Source organism: Lutra lutra, chromosome 13 (assembly GCF_902655055.1).
Source record: "Lutra lutra chromosome 13, mLutLut1.2, whole genome shotgun sequence".
Classification (NCBI taxonomy): Eukaryota; Metazoa; Chordata; class Mammalia; order Carnivora; family Mustelidae; genus Lutra; species Lutra lutra.
This window is the reverse complement of record NC_062290.1, coordinates 3078477-3092561: the sequence shown is the minus strand read 5'-3', so window position 1 is coordinate 3092561 and position 14085 is coordinate 3078477. Positions and strand designations below refer to the sequence as shown.

The 14085-nt window shown below is 46.9% G+C and overlaps 1 protein-coding gene across 7 annotated transcripts in view; it reads left to right on the top strand.

Annotated features, from left to right (window-relative positions):
• The window catches only part of SPIN1 (spindlin 1), a 78458-nt gene that overhangs the window by 33257 nt on the left and 31116 nt on the right, over nt 1-14085 (top strand). For 3 of the 7 annotated variants that reach the window (XM_047698717.1, XM_047698714.1, XM_047698715.1), the window contains exon 2: nt 6112-6321. The exons of 3 other annotated variants lie outside the window; for them this stretch is intronic. In XM_047698717.1, the coding sequence (XP_047554673.1) occupies nt 6270-6321 (52 nt within the window). In that variant the 5' untranslated portion in view covers nt 6112-6269. Of the gene's footprint in view, nt 1-4780; nt 5045-6111; nt 6322-14085 lie in introns of those variants that run through there. One more of the 7 variants, XM_047698716.1, reaches the window with a different exon arrangement.

Here is a 14085-nt window from a genome sequence, read left to right as displayed (position 1 = left end):
CCCAGAGGCCTTTGTAAAGTCTTTAGATGTGATCCTTGGACTTTCTTTTCTCTTTTTTCTTTTCTAACCGCCACCCCCCCCCCCGCAAATATTTATTTATTTATTTTAGAGAGAGAGCATGCGAGCAAGCGGGGGAAGGGGCAGAGGGAGAGAGAGAGCCCTTAGGCAGACTCTGTTCTGAGTGTGGAGCCCATTGTGACGCTGGATCTCGGGATCTGAGCTGAAATCAAGAGTCAGCTGCCCCCGCCCCGACTGAGCCACCCAGGTGCCCTCCTCCATTGGACTTCCTGGTAAATTCTAGGAGATAAATTTCCAGTAAACCTAGGAAGGTTCTCAGCTGTACTCCAGTGGGTTTCTTTCTAGATTTACAAAGTGAAACCACTGATTCTTTTTCTCTCTTAACTTTTTATTGTGAAAAATTCCAAGCATACAGAAGAGTTGAAATAGGCAGTTGAACATTTGTATGTTCCCCATCTAGATTTAGGAATTACAAATATTTTGCTTTTTAATTTAAAAATACATTTTTTTAAAGATTTATTTATTTGACAGAGATCACAAGTAGGCAGAGAGGCAGGCAGAGAGAGAGGAGGAAGCAGGCTCCCTGCTGAGCAGAGAGCCCGATGCGGGGCTCCATCCCAGGACCTTGGGATCATGACCTGAGCTGAAGGCAGAGGCTTTAGCCCTCTGAGCCACCCAGGCGCCCCTTGCTTTTTAATTAAAAAAAATTAATTTGTAATTTTAAAAAATATTTTATTTTTTTATTTGACAGCACAAGCAGGGGGAGTGGCAGGCAGAGGGAGAAGCAGGCTCCTCACTGAGCAGGGAGCCTGATGCGGGGCTTGATCCCAGGACTCTGGCATCATGACCTGAGCCGAAGGCAGACGTTTAACCGACTGAGCCACCCAGGTGCCCCATTTACTGTTTTTTTAAATCCCATTTTAAAAATTCACATCTTAGAAAATAAGTCACAGACCTTTGAGCACTTACAGTAAACCTGTGTTGTCACCAGGTCCAAACTTGCCTTTTCTCCTCCCTCTGCTCTTTTTTACCCCAGACTTTTTTTTTAAATGAGATTTTATTTATTCATTTTAGAGAGAGTGTGCATGTGCACGTGCACAGGTGCGTGGGGGCATCGGGTGGGGGAATATGAGAGAATCCCAGGCAGGCTCCACACCCAGCTCAGAGCCAGACAGGGACTTGACTCACGACCCAGAGATTATGACCTAAGCTGAAACTGAGTTAGACAGCTCAACCCACTGAGCCACCCAGGTGCCCCTTCCTGAGACATTTTACTTTGTTTTGTTTCGTTTCATTTAATTTCATTTTATTATTATTATTTTTAAGATTTTATTTGTTTATTTGACAGAGATCACAAGTAGGCAGAGAGGCAGGCAGAGAGAAGAGGGGGAAGCAGGTTCCCCGCTGAGCAGAGAGCTTGATGTGGGGCTCGATCCCAGGACCCCGAGACCATGACCCGAGCCAAAGGCAGAGGCTTAACCCACTGAGCCACCCAGGCGCCCCTCCCCCTGAGACTTTATTTATTTATTTATCCTCCCCCCCCCCGAGACTTTTTTTTTTAAGATTTTATTTATTTATTTGTCAGAGAGAGAGAGGGAGAGAGAGCAAGCACGGGCAGACAGAATGGCAGGCAGAGGCAGAGGGAGAAGCAGGCTCCCCGATGAGCAAGGAGCCCAATGTGGGACTCGATCCCAGGACTCTGGGATCATGACCTGAGCCGAAGGCAGCTGCTTAACCAACTGAGCCACCCAGGCGTCCCCCCCCCCCCCCGAGACTTTTTAAATGAAATTTTCTATGCACAGAAAATGTGGAGCTATGTGAGTTCTATCGTATACCCTCCACTGAGATCCATTCACTAATACTTCCTGCACTGAGATTTTTTTGTTTAGCCATTTGAAAGCTTGCAGTAAAATGCAGGGCGTATGACACTTTTTACAGTAGCGATATTTTTCCTTATAACTATAATATTGTAATTAAGAATGTTATCTAGTATTTAGGTCCTGCTCAGATTTTAGCTGTGTATTGTTTTTCATGTGTTTGTGGTCATACGTGTTCCTCCCACCCATGTCGAATCATCTGTGACAACAGCCTTCGGACAGCTCTTGGCAGGCCAGGCTTCAGCTCACACTGGACGTATTTTGGCCATCAGTGCTCTCATATACTTCCCCGGTAACTGTCCAGAGGTCCAGACCTCTTTGGGACTTGACATCTTTGCTTGAACAGTTTTGGAGCTTTATTTCCTTTTTATAAATAGCACTGTTTGATGATAACAGCTGGCTGCAAATACTTTGATATGTAATTCTGTTTTGTGTTTATTACTTCTTTTATATCTGAAACGTGGAAGCACTCATTTCTTACGCTTTCTTGAAATAGGATATAGTGGCATTGAGTTTTGTGGTGCTCTCTTCCTTTATGGAAACAGTCTCTGAGTTTACGGTTCGCGTAGGACATTCTCTCAGCAGTGCTCCTTGCCGTCTGCCTGTCCTGTGCGGGCTGCTGTAGCTTTCGTGTTGCGGTGTGGTCCCTGTATGTGCCTCCCGGTGGCCGTGAGGCCTGGAGCAGCCGCATGGGCTGCAGCGTGTGACGCACAGCGTGTGCTTTCGGACAGTGTTTTTCTGTGACACTGTTTGTGAGAATCTTGTCCCCCTTAAGATTATTATGGAAGGAGAATTTCAAGTTTGAATACTAAATTAATGACACATTTTAAAGATCGTTTAGCGGAATTGCAAGCCTCGATAGTTGGCAGTGTTGAGTGAAGATGGATTTAGCAAAGGAAAATCCAGGATCTTTTCTTCCTCAACTTTTTATTGTGGAAAACTTCAAATTGAAACAAGAGTTCCAAGAGTAACATTAGTACGCCCCTCACTTAGATGTAAGAATTAGTAGTTTGCAGTTTTCGTGTGTGTATGTATTTCATTTTTTTCCCTGAACCATTTGAAATTTACTTGCCTTCTGGCAGTCTGCCTCTAGAAATGTCCGTGTTTCCCGAGAACGACCATGTTCGGGTGTACCACCTCAGCTTCACAAGTGTGTGTGAGGGGCCAGCGGTAAGGCCACAGTGTCCTTGAATTTCTCCGCTCGTCCTGAGTGTTGCGTAGCTTCCCCCCAAGACGGCGCACTCGGGGCTCCTGTAGTCTCCGGCTGGAGCCGTACATGGATGTCCGCGGAGTGGGGCCTGTTAGCCTTGTGGATACTTGCATGTGGCTCCCATGTCACCTGTGTTCACTGTAAGCTGGGGATGAGGTCCAGAGGCCTGATGGCGGCGTTTCTGGCAATGCTGTGTGAGGGATGGCGCCCCGGGGGCTGGCATGTGTGGCCCTTTCACCTTCACGTCCGTTGGGCCTCCAAACCTAGGACTGCCTTTTTATGGCCCATGACAGCATTTTCTGTACTACTTGAAAAAAACTTCTATAATTCCCTATTCTCCTAGGAATAAGATTTTACAATGCCAACATATAAAATTAAAAAAAAAATTATCTTTGCTTTGTCTTGTTGACAGAAAACCACTTAATAGAGTAACTTAAAGTTATGTTTAAAAAGGTTTTTTGTTTTTTTTTTTCCTTTTTTGGAACAAATTACGTTTTCCTCTTTCTGGAAGAAAGAGTGAGATTTGTTCTGGGAAGTTTCCAGAGCATTCCATGGCAGCTGCGGGAAGAACAACGCCAGGCGCCCATCAGCACCGAGGCGCCCCCTCTCTGGACTCACAGGGTCAGGGTGCGATTAGGCAGTTGGAGTATCAGCTGCATCTGGAACAGCGCGTTTCTGGATTATTCCGAAAGATGGGGGCCGCCTTCCCGCACCGCAGCTCTTCCTTCGGTGTGGGCCTGGCGCCGTGTTCAAGTAGAGCAGGTGTGACCCGTTTGTCCCGGCGACCCGCCCTGACGTGTGTGCAGCGGGAAGCAGCGCCGGGAGGCCGGGTTCTTCGTGTTTAGTTCACGAGGCCGGGGACGTTGGTTGTTGGGCAGAGTAACCTGTCCCTCAGTCTTCGGGGTCGCTTTGTGCAGAGCAGCAGGATCATGGGGTGTTCTCCCGTCGAGCGCTGCTGAGAATGCTCGGGCGGGGGGCGGGGAGCCGGTAGGGAAGGCGGGGGAGCGAGGAGGGCGCTGTCCGGCGACCCGAGGGTGGGCTGGCCTCTTGTGTGCAGGGCTGTCCCCCGTGCCCGCCCGCGGCGCGGACAGCTGGGTGTGCTCGCTCGAGGCGGGCTCTGAACTGGTTGACCCTGCCTCATGGCGAAAGCTGTGGACCGTAGGCAGGGAGCTGGGTCAGGGTTTTGCCACGAAGGTGACAGGACAAGAAGGGTAAGAAAATGGAGAACAGCAAGGGAATAGCTGTTGTGGTTCATGTCCAAGGAGTCCGAGCAGTTAGGAGGGCAGTTAGTCCCCAAGGAAGGCCATGGACCGTGGCACAGTGGTGCGGCTGCAGAGGGGGGTAACTGTTGCAGTAGGAAAGTGTGGGGTGGGAGTGGCCGGGTGAGGGAAGGGGGACTTGGAACGAGGATTCTGGAGGTGTGGTAGTCCTTGGTGCTGAGAAGGTGCGGAGTGTGACCCTGGAGGTCAGTGGTGGGGTGGGGAGCAGGTGGCTGGAAAGGAGGGTGTTGGAGACCTGAGGGCCAACTTGCAGAGGCCTTGTTGCCAAGAACGGGGGAGAATGGTGGTGTCGAGGAAGAGAGCGGCCACGGGGTCCTCAGGCAGCTGGAGGCCAATATGTCAGGCCGTGCTGTGGCTGCGTGGCTGTGTGGGCGGCAGGGTGGGGAGCTGTATGTGCGTGGGGGGACCCTGTGGCGTTCTGCTTTCTGGAAGGCAGGACCCTGCAAGGAAGGGAGTCCCGTGGATGAGTTGCTGGGGGAGCTGGCGCTGAGCAGGAGCGAGGAGTGTGGCTCCCGTGGCTGTGCGTGGACGCGGGAGATGGGTGGCAGCCACATGTCAGCCTTGGCGTGGGCTCCTTAGGCCTTGGGCGGTGAGGCCGCAGAGTGCTGGACCGCGCGGGGGAAGAGCTGTGTCCAGAAGACGCGCTGCTCCTGGCTGAGGTGTGTACTGCCCCCTCCTTTCTGAGCCTCAAATGGGGGATACTCACTGAATGCATGAATTCTAAGATTTGGTCATTTTAAGTCCATCTTCCTTGAATAATAAAAAGTTTTGTATACTTAAGAATTTTTATTGGTTAAATGGATTCTTCTCTCCCCAACAGCTTTTTTTTTTTTCTTAAAGATTTTATTTATTTATTTGACAGAGAGAGATCACAAGTAGATCACAAGTAGACGGAGAGGCAGGCAGAGAGAGAGAGGGAAGCAGGCTTCTTGCTGAGCAGAGAGCCCGATGTGGGACTCGATCCCAGGACCCTGAGATCATGACCTGAGCCGAAGGCAGCGGCTTAACCCACTGAGCCACCCAGGCGCCCCCCAACAGCTTTTTAATCATTCTGTTTTTACATTTTGTCTCGAGAAAATTAATTCAGCACTGCCTTCACTTCTTAACACCTGGGGTTGCGTGAAACCCGAGTATGCCCAGCCAGAGCAGTCCTGGGCCTCAGTGAGATTTGCAGCATTTTCATGTTTTATGAGACCGTGTCTCCATCTGTGTATTACTGCATGGACTGAAACTGGAGTCCAGTTTGGCTGAAAGGATAAACGGCTTCGCTGATCTTTTGCTCTGGTTTCCCGAAGCTTGGGAGTGCACAGGGCCCCTCACTCTGACCTGGCCCTGTTCCTTTCTCTTGCTCTGGCTGCTGACTAATGCCCAGCTGAGGTTCTGACCTGAACTTGGTTTCCGTGCTGGTACCCCTCCTCCCCTGTGGGCTGGGCCCTTGTGTCCTGTCGAGGAGATGGGCCATGGTCCATTCTCACAGACACCCCGTTGTCCGCCCTTGACTGCTGGTGGCAGCACCCCCGAGTTGGGTGGAGGTGGCGGATGCAGTGTGGTGTTCTGCGCGGCCTCTGGGAGGCGCTGCTGCCCTTGGTGCCCAGGTCTGAGGAACTAAGGCTAATGGCTTCTGGGCAAAGCACTTCAGAGCTGACATCGTGTTTAAAATCTTACGTAAGGGTACTTTTGGTCTTGTGATGTTCTAGTAACAAACTGTTACTTCCCTGTCTTACAGAGTCCTTATGAGTCCACATGTTTCTGCTGAACTTGTAACAGAGGCACTTGGATGATGGATTAATAGGAACATTGAGATTCTGTGAAAAGTTTGAAATCGGAGAGTATTCAATTTTCACCCTAGTCCAGCAGCTGTGCTGCTCACTTAAATACAGATGAATGAAGACCCCATTCGGGAAGACCCCTGGCCAGCGGTCCAGAGCGGATGCAGGTAGGCCGTGCGGTCCTGGCGCTCTGTAGTGAGTGTGAAACATTGCGGAAAGCCAGGAGTACCTTCGCGTAGTTCCCCATGGTTTGCTGTTCTTAAAGCCCTGTGCTTTCCACTACTCCGGACATATACATGGGGAAAACAGCTTCCTTCTTTGAAAGACAGGGACCATGTTCGTATTTTTCCTGTGGTCTTTCACCTTCTAACAGGTTACAGCTGTCCACTAAATTTAGCAAGTGAATTGTAAACACCTACCTGATGGGATTATAAGAAAGGAAAGATGGATCGTTTCTTTTTGACAGAAGTGAAAGTGAGACTAGAGCTTATGAGATTTAGGGTATTTATAGTGATTTTTAAGGAGAAACGCTTTTTGTATGTGTATTTAAAGGAACCTTATTGGAATGAAATGGATAGAAATGAAACAAGTATTTAATAGAAATTAATTCTTACTTTTGTGGGACGCGGGCAATGCAGCTAGAACAGGTTAGTCTTACAGGCTACACTGTGAAATAATTTAGTGGTATTTTCTTTAGGACTTCAGTTCCTCTCCATTCAGGAATACATCTAAATGTTGAAAAAATCTGTCATAACATTTTAAGATTCTTTGATAGATGAACCTGAGAGTTATGCTGGTAAAACTAGGAATTCTACAGAAATTGTTGCTGTTTGATTTAGAACTATTTCTTACATTTATTAAGGTAGTCTTTGGAATTCCCTTGTAGAAGAGCCACAGGGATTAAGATGTTTAAGTACCTCTTATCTCTTTTTTATTTTAGCTCCTCTTTTGTAAAGATAATATTGATTTCACTGTTCAGCATTTGTCTTTAAGATTACTTTGGGCCAGAGATGACACTGATGCGTAAGCCGTCTGCGAGTGTTCTGTCTCAGCCGCATAGACCACGTAGATATGAGCACACCGCATGTCTTCTCGAGCCTTGGTTTTTATCACCTAAACAGGGGTGTGCTGAGGTTATTAGGAATAATTGAGCTTGCAGGTTGGGGTTCAGCTAGGTGCCTGGCACATTATACCTGTTCTACAAAAAAGCATTGTTATCGTTGATTGTACTATTTACAGTAAAATATTTAATTTTTAAATTTATTTTTATTTATTTATTTTAAAAAGATTTTATTTATTTATTTGGCAGACAGAGAACACAAGTAGGCAGAGAGGCAGGCAGAGAGAGAGGGGGAAGCAGGCTCTCTGCCGAGCAGGGAGCCCAATATGGAGTCCGATCCTAGGACCCCGGGATCATGACCAGAGCCGAAGGCAGAGGCTTTAACCCACTGAGCCACCCAGGTGCTCCTACAGTAAAATATTTTAAATTTTATTTTGTTAATTGCAAAAATTGCTGTTAAGTTTTCTTTCTTTCTTTTTTTAAAGAACTTATTGAGAGAGAGAATGAGCGGTGGGGAGGGGCAGAGGGAGAGAGAGAGGGAGAGAGAGAGAAGCAGACTCTCCGCTGAGTGCGGAGCAGGGAGCCTGACGTTGGGTTTGAGCCCAGGATCCTGGGATCCAAGGCAGATGCTTCACTGACTGAGTTACCTAGGCCCCCCTGCTGTCAGATTTTTTTGTTGATCAGTGAAACCTCCCACGTTTGTCATTTGAAATAGTAATTCATTTTCCAGAGTTCTTTCTATGCACACCATTCCAAATTCAGCATTCCTTTTTTTTTTTTAAGATTTTATTTATTTATTTGACAGAGAGAGATCACAAAGCAGGCAGAGAGGCAGGCAGAGAGAGAGGGGGAAGCAGGCTCCCCGCTGAGCAGAGAGCCCGACGCCGGGCTCGATCCCAGGACCCTGAGACCATGACCGGAGCTGAAGGCAGAGGCTTAACCTACTGAGCCACCCAGGCGCCCCAGCACTCCTGTTTTCTTCATTGGTCTTGAGTCCTTGTCACCTGGAAGAATGAGCAGATTACACTGATGTGTCCTGAGGTGTGAGTACCTGAAGGGTCTAAACCAAGAGATGCTGTTGCTCTTAAGGGAGAGACTGTTAATCTCAGCCTGTCCTCTGATCTTCCATTTTCTTCTTGACATTTCTTTTTTTTTCCTCCTTAAGGTTTTATTTATTTATTTATTTATTTGACACACAGAGAGAGAGAGAGAGATCACAAGCAGGCAGAGAGGCAGGCAGAGAGAGAGAGGGGAAAGCAGACAGAGGGGGAGGGGAAGCAGGCCCCCTGCCGAGCAGAGAACCCGATATAGGGCTCGATCCCAGGACCCCGGGGATCATGACCTGAGCCGAAGGCAAGAGGCTAAACCCTCTAAGCCACCCAGGCGCCCCTTCCTTGACATTCTGTAGAGCTAAAGACAAAGCTGTGCCATGTAAGTTCTCCTCGGCCCTTGTTTGATGCGTGAACATGAGACTGTGGCGTCGCTTGCTTCCGTCCGTAGTGTGATAATAGATCCTACTTTGGAAGGGTTGCTGATCCCCAGATCAGTACTGTTTATAAAATTGTCTTAAGTCATTCTTCCTGTTAACATAGATCAAGGCTCTGTTGCTTTTAAACGTTTCTGTCAGTTACGCATGTGCCCACTTAACAAATAAAGAAAATTCACCCAAAAGGGTTTCTTTTTCTCCTGCAGCGAGAAGCCTGGGTGGGTTGGTGCAGCAGAGCTCAGCTGGGCTTGGAGAGAAAGCCCAGGGACTTTTCTCCTCCTCTCTGGGCCTCTGGGGAGCTGGACTGACAGGACAGCATCCCCAGAGCGAGTGGCCCAGAGAAACAGGCACAACTGCGAGGCTCCCGTGGCAGAGCTCGGAGCTTTGGGAGTCACACCGGCCAGCTCGTGCTGTGTTGCCAGCCCAGGTTCAAGGGAGGGAGTGTGTACTGTGCTCGATTGGGAGGAGGGTGAGGAATTGGAGCCCTGCCCTAAAAGTGCCACAGTGGTAAACAGATCACTGGGCACTCCCTAGTCCTGGGCTCTGTGTTCGACATAGAGCATGGGTGATCGGTGAGGACTTGGAGATTCAGTGCTTGCTCGCTCTTCATATATCTGGTCCCACATGTTAGGAATTTCTATTTTAAAATAACTTAGGTTTTTCCATCTAATTATGTTGGAATTAAATTGGTCACTAAAATAGTAATTTATATACACTTAATGACGGGTGGCAAGTCCTATTTTGTGGCACAACATTTTTCATGTGTTTTTTCCTAGAGTTAGCCTCCGTTTTTACTGGTCTATTCAAGATTGCAGTTTTTTCCCCTTTTATGACATACTTTAATGATACAGATAGGTACAGGGAGTAGTAATGATGCATACCCATGTGCCTAACACCCAAATTTAGCAACTATTTTTGCTGTGTTTCATTCAGATAATTTTAAAACCTTGATTTCATTTTTATCAAATTAATAAAAAATTATTGTTGAAAACGTCAAGTAGTATCGAAGACTTAGGACAGAAAGCAGGCACTCCGTCCCTTCTGACATTTACCTTCACCGTTATAAGTAATATGCGTAGACACATTGCTCCTGGATATGACAGTGCTGAACCAAGGAAGGCAGTGTGATAACTTTCTTCTTCTTCTTCTTCTTTTTTTTGGTATATTTGTTTTTCCTGGAGTATAGTGATTTCTTAATTTTTTTTTTTTAAGATTTTATTTATTTATTTGACAGACAGAGATCACAAGTAGGCAGAGAGGCAGTCAGAGAGAGAGAGAGAGGAAGAAGCAGGCTCCCTGCTGAGCAGAGAGCCCGATGTGGGGCTCGATCCCAGGACCCTGGGACCATGACCTGAGCTGAAGGCAGAGGCTTTAACCCACTGAGCCACCTAGGCACCCCTCTTAATTTTTTTTTCTATTTGCTTAAATTTCTTTGCAGCTTGAAGTCTCTTCAACAATCCCCACAGCGTTATAGAACTGTCAGTGTAGTATGCCATGTAGCCAACACCGCATAGCCCATCTGTCCGTGGTTCCTTTGGACTCTTGTAGTGCTTTCAGCCCTGTTCTCTGAGCTGCGCCCTATAGCCCCATGGCCATGCTCTCCTCCTTGGAACTCCTGTTTCCTCTCTAGCTGGATTCTTCTCATTTCTGGTTGCCATGCCCTCCCTGTTTTCCATGTGTACTCTCACCTTGGAAAAACCTGTACAGCATCAGGAAGCTTCCAGAGCACTGAGTGAGTTGATGGTTAAAGTGAAAAGTGGAGGGATGCTTGGGTGGCATCAGGTCATGATCCCGGGGTCCTGGAATTGAGTTTTGCATCAGGTTCCTTGCTTAGTGGGGAGTCTGCTTCTCCCTCTGCCACTGCCCCTCTCCCCCGGAGCCTCTGCCCCTGCCACCCATGCTTTCTCTAAAGTATATAAATAAAAATCTTTGAAGTGACAAGTGGAATGTGTAGTCTGTCATACTCTCTACTTCTCTGCCCGTTTGAAATTGAGGTCTCTAATACAGTTTTCCTAAAGTGCACCTAAGTGCACCAGTGGTGCCTGGTGGACCAGTATTGGGGCCTCCAAGTGTCTGGGTTAATGGGTATTTTCTCTAGAGATGGGTTTTCAGATTTCCTACCTGTAGGAGGAGAGTATTAATCAACTCTCAGAATTCCTGATTTCTCCCTTAAAGTTACAGTCCTGTACCTTTATGTCTGTTGAAGCCTCGCCACCAGAGGCCGCTTCTGATCATGCGAAAGTGGGCTTAGCAGATTTGCTCAGCCGCAGGGACAGGGAGCTCCTGAAGAGGCAGAGCTGTTCACAGGGGGAGTGAGCGAGTTGGTAGGGCTGGGGGCACTGAGAGTGGCGTGGATGAGATTGGTGAGGATTCTTGGCCTGAATGAGCCGCTGGAACAGACAGGGTCTTTATCTTTGGAAAATCTGAGCCCACCCAAAATTAACAGCTGGTAGAAGGCATGTCTGGGAGCTGTTGCAGGTTGGGTTCTAGACCACCACGATAACGTGAATATTGCAGTGAAATGAGTCAGATGAATGTCTTGGTTTCCCAGTGTGTGTTAAGAGTTATGTTTACACTCTGCTGCAGTCTGCCTACTGTGTGCAGAAGATTATGTCTGTTTTGTTTAAATCCGTTTGAGAGAGAGAGTGTGCATGAGTGGGAGGAGGGGCAGTGAGAGAGGGAGAAGCTCAAGCAGACTCCCCAACTGAGCTTGGAGCCCAGCGCTTGATCCCACCACCGTGAGGTCATGACCTGAGCTGAAACCAGGAGTCAGATGCTCAACCAATGGAGCCATCCAGGCGCTCCCCTTCTCTTTTTAAAGTAAGTTCCATGCCCAGTGTGGGGCTTGAACTCACAGCCCTGAGATTGAACTACATGATCTACCGACTGGTCCAGTAGCATTACGTCTAAAATCAATGTACATACCTTAATTAAAAAAAGTTTATTCTAAAAAAATGCTCACCATCTTCTGAGCTTTCAGTGAGTTGCAAGCACTGATCACAGAACACTGTGATAAATATTGTAATAATGAGAAGTTTGCAATATTGCGAGAATTACCAAAATGTGGCACAGAGACACGAAGTGAGCAAACACTGTGGGAAAAATGACGCTGTAGATTTTCTTGATGCCAGGTTGTCAGAGACCTTCAGTTTGTCAAAAGCGTGGTATTTGCAAAGCTGGGTAAAGCGAGGCTCAGTAAAAGGAGGCAGGAGTGTTTTGGAACAGGCGTCTCTGAGTGAGCCGCTTTCAAACAGCTTGAGGGAAGGTAGTTTTTCTTAGCCATCTTGGTTTAGTACAGTTTAAATAACTTTTGTGAGTCATAGAACAGTTTATTTTATAAATTATGGCTCTATTTTTTTTCACATTTCAATCAACAAATAGATGTAGTACCTAGTAAAGGATCTTGTTCTGTTTTCTGTGGAAAGTCTGTGATCCTCAGATGAGTGATGCCACCCATTTTCAATGACAAACTGATGTCAGGGTGCAGTTCACGGGACAGTGTGTGTTGGCGACCTCTCCTCAGCAGGCTGTAGCGTGCCTCCTTCCCCCTCTTTGCAGCCGAACGCTATTCATGCCCACGTGTTCGGAGGTCAGTTACTTGGGCATTAAAGTTGTGTCTGTATTAGACATGATGACTGCAGTGAATACACTTGTATGTTTGTCCTGCCCGTGTATTGTCATTCGGAAGGATTTCTAGGCGACCTGAATCAGATCTTAAATGCGTATGTAATTCTGGGAGGTATTCATGGGCTTTGCACTGTTTTAGCCTCTTACCAGCAGGCGGTCTGTTAGTGTCTCTCCCCGCTGGTCTTGCCGCTGTAGTATATCATCAGATGGGCAAGAAAGGAGTCTCAGTGTAGTTCCATGTGTGAGATAATATCATATCCTGTAAGGCCTCTTTGGCCTTCCTTTTTCTGTTCTTTACTCTCCTGATTTTCTTCTACTTTTAGAAGCTCTGTTAAAGTCAGAGTTACTTTGTCTGTGGTAGGAGTTATTTTTTAAACTTGCCACTGTGTAGTGCCAGCTTCGGGGAGAGGACTTTCCTTCAGTCCCTGGCCTCTTGTTCGCATCCATGTGGGTCTCCGCTCCTGTTGCAGAAGTCATGCTGGACTTCTGTGGTGCTAGCTTATGTTTTTGGTTTCTTGGATCCTGCGTGTGTATGAATCTTTTTCTCACTTGTTTTCTGAAGAATATTCTCCAGTAACTTCCAGATATTTGTGGGAGATGTAATTTTTAAGCCTATATGTGAATGTAAATGTCTGTATCCTCAGTTGGTAATTTAGCTGGGTATGGAAGTCTGTGTTCAAAGTCCTTTTACCTCCACTTTGCTAGTATTGCTTTCTGGTTGTCTAGCTCAGTGTCAGTGAAAGAATAGATCTAATACCTATTTTTTTTTTTTTTAAGGACTTAAAAAAAGGACTTCATTTTTCTTAAAGATTTTTAAAAAAAATTTATTTGAGAGAGCGTGCACAAGCAGGGGGAGAGGCAGATTAAGAAGGAGAAGCAGACTCCCCGCTGAGTCGGGAACCCCATGTGTAGCTCGATCCCAGGACCCTGAGATCATGACCTGAGCCAAAGGCAGATGCTTAACCATCTGAGCCACCCAGGCGCCCCAGGACTTTATTTTCTTAAAGCCGTTTTAAGTTCACAGCAAAATTGAGCAGCATGTGTGGTTCTCATGTACTCCTGGTGCCCTTCCCTCAGCTTTCCATACAAGTAGTAGCCCCCACCAGAGAGTACATTTGTTATAGTGGATGCATCTGCATTGGACACGTCCCACAGTCCATTGTTTATCTTAAGATTCACTCCTGGTATTGTACATTCTCTGGGTTTGACAAATGTAGAATCACTTAAATCCACCATTTTGGTATCAGAGTAGTTTTACTTCCTGAAAGACCGCTGTTCTTCAGCTCTTCATTCCTCTCTCCCCCAACCCCTGGTAGCTACTGACCTTTTACTGTATTTATTGTTATGCCTTTCTTGGAATGTCAGAGAGTGGAATTTTATGTAGCCTTCTCAGATTGGCCTCCTCACTTGGCAATATGCACTTGAGTTCTTCCATGCTGTTCCATGACTTGATAGCTTGCTTCTTTCCAGTACTGAGTTACACTCAGTTTGTGGATATACCATTGTTATTTATCCAGTCACCCACTAAAGGGTGTCTTGGTTGCTTCCAAGTTTAGGGAATTATAAATAAAGCTGCTATATACATCTGCGGGCAGGTTTTTCTGCGGACTGGTTCCAGCTTCTTTGGGTAAATACCAAAGACTGTAATTGCTAGATCATACGGTAAGAGTATGATTTGTAAGAAACCACCAGACTGTCTTCTAACACAGCTGCACCAGTGTGCATTCCCTCCAGCCACGAAAGAGAGTTCCTGTTGCT